The sequence below is a fragment of the Parasteatoda tepidariorum genome, chromosome 4, assembly GCF_982258835.1.
Source record: "Parasteatoda tepidariorum strain Cologne lab strain chromosome 4, Ptep-v5.0, whole genome shotgun sequence".
In the NCBI taxonomy this organism is placed as follows: domain Eukaryota; kingdom Metazoa; phylum Arthropoda; class Arachnida; order Araneae; family Theridiidae; genus Parasteatoda; species Parasteatoda tepidariorum.
In genome coordinates this window covers 62,592,210-62,602,805 of record NC_141758.1, presented here as the reverse complement: position 1 = coordinate 62,602,805, position 10,596 = coordinate 62,592,210, and the positions used below count along the sequence as shown (strand labels likewise).

General features: G+C 28.1%; 1 protein-coding gene across 2 annotated transcripts; it reads right to left on the bottom strand.

The window, feature by feature from the left end:
• Duba (Deubiquitinating enzyme A) lies at nucleotides 1–10,501 on the bottom strand. 2 transcript variants are annotated; one of them, XM_016058600.4, is made up of 2 exons: nucleotides 10,224–10,501; nucleotides 1–2,237 (listed from the first exon to the last, which is right to left on the bottom strand). In XM_016058600.4, exon 2 carries the CDS (start codon nucleotides 2,128–2,130, stop codon nucleotides 526–528), a length of 1,605 nt encoding a protein of 534 aa, XP_015914086.1. In that variant the 5' UTR covers nucleotides 2,131–2,237; nucleotides 10,224–10,501; the 3' UTR covers nucleotides 1–525. The 2 variants fall into 2 exon arrangements, with proteins under 2 accessions (XP_015914086.1, XP_015914089.1); XM_016058603.4 differs by lacking the exon at nucleotides 10,224–10,501 and adding an exon at nucleotides 10,031–10,085.
• Between the last annotated feature and the right edge of the window lie 95 nt (nucleotides 10,502–10,596).

Below are 10,596 nucleotides of genomic sequence, written 5' to 3'. Positions count from 1 at the left end.
TTTTGCATAGTATGTACAAATTTATTTATTGGAAATGATAGCAATATAGTCAGAAAATAAAGTTTAAAAACAGCAATGAGCAAACATTTAAATATAAAAACAGAATATCTCAGAAAAACAACAATACATACTAATTATTAATTTTTTTTATCTAAATTTATTCTGATTTTAAATACAAAGAGTTAACAATATTTCCACACTGCACTTAAAAAGCAAGGAAAGTAACACTATGAAGAACAGACAGCAATTTTCCAACCCTCTGCAATGTTTCAAATCCTTTCTGATAAATTTACATAGTGTCTTTTTAATCAAATACAACAGAAGCATAACTAGAAAAAAATATTTTTATACATATAATTCTTATAATTTTATGATTCAATTCTGGCCATGCTTTCATGACATCACAGTAAAAGAAGTAGAGTCAAATAGAAAAAGTTTTGACTGAACTATAGTGAGCACAGAAAGAAATGTCACGGTAAAAATACCAAAAAGCTAATGATAGGTATTTAATCGGATGAAGTTAAATTAGTTGGTACTGGTACGCTTCAAGGAATCAATATATTCTTGCTGAGACTCGGCAAGAACTTTTGCTAATATACCAGACTCTTCCCATTCACTTAAACCGAACACAGATGGTGGAAGTTCATTGAGAAATGAAGCAGATTCATCCAACATAAATTCATTATTACCAGAGGAGGAGGCACAGCTACCGGCCATTCCATCTACTTCTTTTTTTCCAAATAAAGCATCATCAAAAGAAGTACCACCATGACAAGCTTCAGGCGTTTTTGATTTTTTATCAGCAGCATGACAATCAGATATTTTGGGACTCGAAGAAGCAGAAGTAGAGCACCTTGACTTTGTGTGTGTTCGATTGTTGGACTGTGGTGACAAGCTGCCAGAGTAGCAATCCATTAAGCTGGAGCTGCTAGTTGCTGTTGCAGTACGTCCATTTTTCTTTCGAGACTTAACTTCATTGTCCCTGAGCCATTCTAAATAAGATTCTCTGGCAATCTGCTCTTCTATCGCTTCATTTGTGGCTTCCCAATCTGTTGCTCGCAATTTATCTTCCAACATGGCTTGTTCAAGCTGAAGGTTTTCAGAAGCTCTTATTGCATCTGTAATTAAGGATTTGTTCATTACGTCAGGCTTAAAAGAAGGCAAACCCAATCCAACACCAATGGTTGCTTTGTATGGGTCGACTATGGAGTTATAATGGACATTTCTGTGATAACTGAGCCGTATTGGTTCATTATCAGTTTTTTGAGAACCATGGAAAATATTGATGGGCTCAGAACTGTAATGATAAACTTCGATGTGTCTGTTGAACATTTCAGACATAGCCTGCATCTCTATATGATTTCCATGAATATGGTCACTTCTTTTACGTTGAACGTATTTTTCAAAATCTTCAGTTACATACTGCGAATAATAATCAGAATTTTTAGCCATGTAATCCATGCATAATTTTCGAACTGCTGCATGCATATCTTGGTCTCCGTAAATTTGGTCAGCCACAGCTCTGAACATACAAGCTCCGTCTTCACCCATCTTTTTAATTGAATATCCTTTTTTCCCTAACCTTTCTTCAAACATCTTTTCTTTTTCTAGCAGCTCCTCTTCGGTCATGTTGTCTAAGGAACGATCATATTCATCTCCACTATTATATCCAGATGGATCATCTTGGCACTCAGAAGCGTTACCTTGGACATTATTATTTTGTCTTTCCTGAACAGAAACTTGAACCTGGGAAGGGCCAGCAAGAGGAGGATAGGTCAGGGGGCTGCCAGCACTTCTTAATGAATGATTAGAATGAGTACGAGCTTTCCTGACACTGCGGTGTGGAGAGGTCTGGTGACGCCGTTTTGAATGGCTTGGCCCTGAGTCACTACTTCCATATTCATCGAATCCCTGTCCTGGAGAATGAGAAGGCCTTTTTTCTTCACGAGATGAATGCAGAGGCCAAGCAGGAGGAGAAGTTCGAGTCGTAAAATTAAACCTTTCTCTACTTTCTGGAGGATGTGCAGAGTGTCCATGACTTTCGTTAGTATAATTATGATTGACTGAGTCAGCAGGCTTTTCTGTCTCAGACTTTTGTTGAGAGTTTTTCTTCTTTGGTAAGATAGTCATGTTTGTGTAAAATCAAAACATAATATTTAGAAATATATAAGTTGTTTAGACGAACTAACCAGTAAGTATAAAAAAAAAGTTCAATATCTCTTCTTAAATATCCTTACCTATAAAGCAAAAAATATACAGAATTACTAAACAGTACAAATTAAAAAAATGGTACAAAATATATGAACCTATTAACAGTAAACAAGTATAACATCATAAATTGTAACTGTATTGAAAAAAATCTCACATTTTCGTTAATAAGAAGAAAACCAACTATCGAGTTATTGAAAAACAAAAAAAAAAAAAACTTTGCTTTATATTTTCAGGGCTTAGGGATTTTTGACAATGTAATATCTAACAAAAAATAAATAAAATCAATTTTGACAACTTACATTATTTTGGTTTGGTCCACAGAAATCATATTTACGATTTAAGATGTTATGTATTTTGTAAATAGTATATGAATATAAAAAAATTCTGTCAAAAGTTAAAAAACTTTAAATTGGAATAACTTTACACTTACAGGGGTGATTGTGAGCCCAACTCAAAAATCCTGAAAATTTCTCCAATAAAATCATTAATTACGTATTGCAAAAAAATAACGTCTTTATAAATTTAAATCATTGATATTTTCAAAACATGAAATTCTAAATAAATTATATGCAGCATAATTTAAATGAATAATTATGCATAAGTTTACTTTTATCTCTAATCACATTTATTATTTTACTAGAAAAAATATTTACAAATGAAAGAGATGCCAAGTATATTAGTTCTAAATATTTCTAAATAAAACATAAATTTTTTTTTAATACATAAATGTGATTAATAATTTCTTGAAACTTTTGCACCTCGGATTTCCGGAAACTTTTGGATCGTGTTTACCGAAAAATCCAGAAATCCGGATTTTTCCCGGAGCACTATCATCTCTGCACTCAAAATATTTTGGGGCATTCTGGGACTAATCTCTCTAATACCTTTCCACAAGATATTTTTAATAATAAAAAATATATACATATTACAAATAGAAAATTTATTAATAAAAAAACCGTATTTTAATAAAATAAAATTGTATAAAATTTTTTAAAATTGAATATGTAATATTTCTTTATTCTAATATTATTGGCGATATTCTTGTATTTTCTAAACCATCATCACATTAAAAAAATAATTAATAATCGCGAAATCGGTAGCAGTTATAACCGTAAAAAAAGATCAACGGCGAAATCATGCAAATGGTACTCTGCAAAATGGGGTTATTTGACTTGTGCTTCAATACCAGATTCAGTTGTCATAATAAGTAATATACTTTAATAACTTTTTACCTCTCAAACGAAAAATCTTTCTGTAAGAAATTTGCGACAATGTCGCCATGCCTTCGCGATTCTGGCATGAGGTATATTTCTTAGAGTTCTCCCTGGGAATGAAAAAGGGCAGGGCACCCATTGTAAAAACTTTCAAAATGTGTAAGATTAGGCAATAACTGAATTTCATTCTCAACAATTTTTAAATTACCCTCTTATACTATTTCGTATGTAAATTTCAAAAAATAATTCTTACTCATTATCAGAATAAAGAGAAAAATTTGTAGTTCATAAGAATAATTAATTGCTAAAACAATCTCTGAGCATAATTTTATTTTTTTTAAAAAAGCAATCTAAAAAAAATACTAATTGATAAACAACTTAAAAGATTTTTAGATAATTTAAACTGAAAATTATAAGAAAATAAACAGTTAAATTTTAAAAAGTTATTAATATCCCCCATGGAAAAAAAAAATACATATAAAAATTTAATGAGTTGAGATTAATCCCAACAAAGTAAATATTTGTAATATAGTAATCAGAATTAAACCTATAGACACAGATAATTTTACTAGCATGTAATTATCATTTAAACAGTGAATAATTTTGTTTTTAAATGCAATATGAATAAAAAGGCAGAGTTTTTAAGGGATGGTGGTTTATTTTTACTTAAAGGACAAAGAGAGAGCATTTTTACAGGGATCAAAGGGCAGACAGGGCAAACCGCCCTTTTTAAAAATCCTTAAGGAAAACACTGTATATCATTTACAAATTTCCCATAATTGCCAATAATTATTTTTCCTTCTTTAAAGAAAAACAGTTAATAAATTATAATTGTTTGATATCAAATGGATATTCTGATATAGTTGCATTGTATCTAATTTATTTTGCTACGACTAGAGATGAGAAGATGAAAATTTTCAAACGTCATAATTATGCGATTTTTTAGTACAGTAGGGAACCGATTATCCGGAACGGTCGGGATCATCGCTATTCCGGATAACTGATTTTTCCGGTTTTCTGAATCGCTACAAAAAGCCGTTTTTTTTATTGTTAAACCCAACTTAAAAAAAAGTATTTGAAAATAATCTTAAAAAGAAGAAAAAACGATGAAGTGATACACTAATGATTATTTCCAAAATGATGGTAAGGTAAAAATCTTTCAAAAAAGAAAGAAAAATCCTAAAATCTTATGAGAAAAAAAAATCTTTTTTTAAAAAATGGCGAGAAAATTTATCGAATTTCGTTCCGTTTTTTTGGTTTTCCGGTTTTCTGATTTCCGGATAACGGGTCCTGTACTGTATATTTTTTAAAGGAAATATTTCCACTTTGATTCTGTTTTTCTCCAAGTACTTATACTGTTTTAACATTTATCATACATCATTCATAACAAATTCACACTATTTTAAAATAAAAGACGATATTCAGAACCAAATGTAGATCAGGATTTTTTAAAAAAACAAAATAAAGTCTGTTTTTTTATTTAAAATAAAAGGTTAAATATTTTAAGGCTCAAAGAAAAAGTAGCCCAGTGTTTTCACAACAGCGCGAGAATCTCACATATTTTTTTCTTTTCTCGCATTAAAAAATTATTACCGCAAGAAGTTCGCGCATTCTATAAAACCAATTTTAAAATTCGAGAATTTCTAGCATTTTGAAAAAAATTTCTCATTGCACCATTCAGAATAAAATCCGTTTCACTTTTCTTTCTGTATCTTTCATTATTTTCAACATCTGTTCCATTATCTAGCTTCCCTATTTACCAGTGTTGTTCAGAGCCTTTAAGAACAACGAAACACCATCCCTCCGAACCACGGAACCTCTTTCAAAAAGCATTTCTCTGCAACCACGTGTTTACCGTAGGTAAGGTTTCTTTATGTAAGACGTTCAAATTTTTCGCGCAATAATGTAAGATGGACAAATACCTTGTAAAGGCAATATCTTCTACTGCGAAACGGACAAATTAAAATGAAACAAACGCGGGTAGAAACGATTAAAACGAAACAAATACGCATTTGAGCAACCTAATGAGAATAGCTGATGAAAAAGTAGATGTAGAACATTTTCCATATGATGATGCAGCAAAAATATTCAATGCTTAAAAAATTAGAAGATGTTAAAAATTTATTATAATTAAAGAAGTGATTTTTTTTCAAGTGTCTGAGTTTTTTTTTTAGAAATCTCACCCAGTTTTTAAAAAAGGGTGAGAAATTCTCACCCATTTTTATTCTGTGATGAAAACACTGTAGCCAAACCATTAAAAAGCATTTAACAAATATCTTTCTTAACTATTGATTAAAATTAAACAAAGAATTCAAAAATATTCACTTTTGTTCCATTAATATGCCAAATGATAAAACAGCATAATAACTTAAGATTTTAAAGAAGCCTAATATACTTTACAACTCCATTTAACATGCAAATAAGCATTAAATATCAAAATGTTTTAGAAGAGCTCGTAAAAATGAAGTTTTCTTCTTAACCAGTATGTATAAAAATTTCATGTTTCAGCATTATTTAATGTCATTATTCAGCAGTACAATTTGTATTAATTGTTAAGATGAAAATTTATTTTCTTAATTTAATGTTACAAATTTTAACATAAAGGAGCATGAGATATTTAAGACAATGAATGTACCACTTCAATTAAAAAAAATTTCAAATTAATAGAATAATGAAAAGGAATAAAATTGCTAAATGGGCTACTTAAATAAAAACACATATACTATAAAAGGTATAATTTTGTTCTAATAGTTAGAAAAACGAATAATAATGCAAAGAATTTCTTTATCATTTATTTTAACATTATGAAGCTTTGAATATAATTATGTTTTTATTGATGCATTGTAAGATTAAAATGCATTAAAAATATTTTAAATGAATTTTGAATATTTTTTCTAAACAATTTTTTATTCTTAAAATATAGTATAAAAATTATAATTTAAAAATATAATAATAATGAATGTAAACATACTGCATATAATAAAAATTCCTTTACCCAAATTTAACACAAAATAAATCCAAAATCTAACTGAAAAATAAAATTTAGAAAAGCACCTTATTCTAATTTATACTAGCATTATTATAGCAAGCATTATGCATCTTTTGTATAAAAATAAAGTTTGAGAAACTTTAATTCTTTCACAATGTAGCTAATTTTAAAACTAACAAGACATGATATTAGTGATGGTCTATTTTATTTTAAGCATTTTTAAGAGATCCCACGATTTTATCTTAAGCTCACATAAATTTATTTTACATATAGATATTCTTGAAGGAAACTCAAAACATTTAAAAATGCTTAACCATTAAACATTTAAAACTATGTAACCAAATGTAAACATTTAAAAATTATAGATTAATATTTTTTTAAAATAAGCAAATTTCTATTAGCAATATAACTCAAAATTACAAAAAATGTGACAAAACCATCTTTTTTTCATTTTGTAATATTCATAAGGAAATTTTTTTTATAAAAATAAGAAGGAAAAAAAAAATTTTGTAGTTTTTTTTTTTTCCATTTGGTTTTAACCGTGGTTTGATCACATTGACTGGTCACCATAACGCTGATCATTTTGAAATGTTAATCCACATTATCTTAGACCAGTGGTCGGCAAAGTGCGGCTCCAGAGCCGCATATGGCTCTTTGGCTCCTTAAGTGCGGCTCTGGCACAAATATTCACGGAAGACGCAATAATATTTTCATTTAAAAAAAAACTTGGCAAGAGAAAAATTACGTCTTATTTTGATAAATTAAAATTCTTCTATAAATCGAGAACATGCATAATTTTTTGTTTAAGTTAAAAGATAGATAGGTAATTAAAATTTTATATTGTTGTGAAAATACGTAACATCGAGTTTAATTTTATTAGTTTTTGTAAACGAAAACACAAACCATGTACAATATACCGGCTGAAATTGTTCGTATGTTTTCGGCGTACTCCGGTGTGATACAATGGTACCACAAGCATGCGCGCATACTTTTCTAAAATAGTGGGAGTACAAATTGGCATCACAGACCTGTCGTGTGAAGTTATGTCTTATAAACCGTGTCTGCCGTTGTCCTGTCTTATTAAAAAGTTGTTGTATTTTTCAATCTAGCTGCACATTTTACAGGTATTTTTATACAATTTTATTACACCTGCTATGTATGTTTGCGATTTCGGTACAAAATTTGCCATCGATTCTTCGATAACTTCTATTTGTCCAAATGTTGGAAGTTTTCTTCCGATGCTTTGCATTGCAAGCAGATTTGGCTCCCAATTTTTTATTAAATTGCTGTAATGTTCATATTTGGCTCTTTGGCTAATAAGTTTGCCGATCACTGTCTTAGACCAAGCAATCCTGTTCAAAAATTTCAGATCATACTTTCGTTTCATTTCAGATATCGAAAGATCATTTTAATAAATTTATCGATTTAATTTAATAAATTTATCGATTTAATTTAATAAATTTATCGATTTAATTTAATAAATTTATCAATTTAATTATTTCATAAAGTTAATTAAATTACCCAAGATTGTATTTTCAATTATACTGAGACCACATTATATTAGATGCATGATAATATTAAAGAATCATTATATTTTAACTTTATAGCTTTAAACACAATTAAAAACTTATAGATCATAATTTCTTTGTGTCATTTTCTTTTTTTTTCCTTTTTGGAAGAAAAATTCAAATGGGTAACATATTCAGAATCTAGGAAAATACTCCAGTTTTGTTTACATGTAACCTTAAATGCATGATAGTTTAATTTGTGCAATATCTATTTAATTTAATGTCTTAAATTTTCTGGAAAATTTACAAAACATTTCCCTGAAAATTTCCTGGAAAATCATCATCTCTAGTTACAACAGCAGAAAAATATCAATATAAACAAATTACATAGATCTTTTACATAGACCACACAGGCATTGTTAAGTAAATTCTGATATTGCTGAAGATTTAGAAATTATTAAGATTAAAATTTGATTACAATTCAAAAAAGGTAAGCCGTATCATGATCTGCAATAGAATAATCAACAACTTGGCAACATTTGGACAGCAGATCTGCTGTCCAAAAGTGAATGGAATTTTTAAAAAGAAAAACATCACAGAATGGGACCAACTCATAGGGTATAACTCACAGTCAACCCTTGTCAAACCTCTACCTCTTACATTAAAAAAAAATAATAATAAATTAAAAGAAATATATCAGAGTTTAAGATTTATTTGGCACCTTGGCGAAGTAGTAAAGCTTAAGATCACGATATGGAAATATACTCAAATATCTCACTTTTAAGTTATTTTCTGCATCAAGTAGATAAAAATTTACAAAGTGAGATGGGCTATTGGCTATTGCCAAATTTTGCTACTAAAAGTCTTAAAATTTGGTTAAATAAATAGAAATATACACATCGATTAAAAAGTTCCATTAGTAACCGAAATAAATATTCTCAAAATTCTTTTACTAAAAAATTAAAACCAAGCTTTTAAGTCCATATGCACATAATCTGAAACCAAATTTACAGTCAACCTACAACATCAAGAAATTCAAATTTGTTTTAGACCTCAATGCATTCAGACTTGTAAACATTAGACATAATCAACATGGATTTAGCATAATTCGTATAGAAAAGATATGTCGTTTAAAATTGCACAAAAAGTCTTGTGTTTAGAAAAATGTATAATAATTCATTTTGAATTCTATTCAAATATACTTTTTTAATAATAGGAATAAATTTCTGTGTAATCATTATAGGACTTGTAACCAAATAACCATTCAGTTAATTATTAAGATTTTTAGAAATTTCAGTAAAACTAAGTTTTTTTTTTAAAGAAAAAAATCAATCTCCTTTTGCATATATCTCTAATTACTTATCTCAAATTTTTAACACATGTAAAAATTTTCCAGAAGATTACCCTACAACCTGGAAAGTAAGAAATCACTGTTTCTATTATGATAACAAAATTAAGGATTTTATTCATTTAATGTATATTAAACTAGAGTTAAATATAAAATATCAAATTATATACATATCAAATCATAACGCTATTGAACTACTTTCTATGCTTAAATATATAAGAAAAATCATATAAAATTTAATTTAGTTTATCTTTTTACACAAAAACATGGTAAAAACTTACTTTTTATTTTAATTTTCGTAAAATAAAATCTACAAACATAATTAATAATTAGGATTCATTCAAAAAATTTCGATTGATGTATTTAAAAATTTATGATTTTGATAGCGACTTTATGAACTTGAAAAACAAAATCGATAACAAAAGTAGTCAGCTCGAGGTATAACAATAAAACGCGTGCCTAGATTGCTTTCAGAAAAATATATCTCCAATCTTAGGATTTTTGAAACATCTTTCACAATATGCAATTAAAATTTTAACGAAACTTTTAAATTTAGAACTACAGTTTTAACTTTTTTAAGAGTAGAAACTAAATAAGATAATCACGCTAGTACTAAATAGCATGATATGTTAAAACTTTAGAAAATATTTACTTGAAACATTATAAACAAATAAAACATCATATACACAGAACAAATTAAATGATTTCTGAATAAGTAAATCACTTAAAATATAAAAAGTATTAGAGACAAATTTCATACGAGGTCAAATTAGACATGGCGGAGTAGTACCTACTATTCAAGAGAATTAGTTTAACGTTACGATTATGATGTCCAAATAATATTTGGAACACAATGTGCAAAAAGTTATATCCAAAATAACATAAAGTAAATATACCAATTAATAATAAAATTATTAGAGAAAAAATCGATCAAAATTTAAGAGTAGACATACTATTTATTCCTCAATTGATTGAGAAACAGGAAACAAATAATAATTTGAAATCAATTCTAGAATATTCACGCAACACGATGTTAATGAGTTATCAGTATATATAATATAAACAATATGCTATTTCATTCCACCTTATGGAAATATGCTCAATTTGAGATGAAAACTGAAAATATCATTACACTACTTCTCCTAATTCAACTAAAAATAAGTAAACATTGCTATCGAACAACTGCCTATGCAATAGAAAACGCATGATAGAGGTCACCGCCCTGTATGGAAACATATGAAAGAAATTTACACATTAGTTGATAGGTGTCACTACAGTATATATTTCAGTAATTAAATTTTAATATTCAATATTGTATTAGTTAAA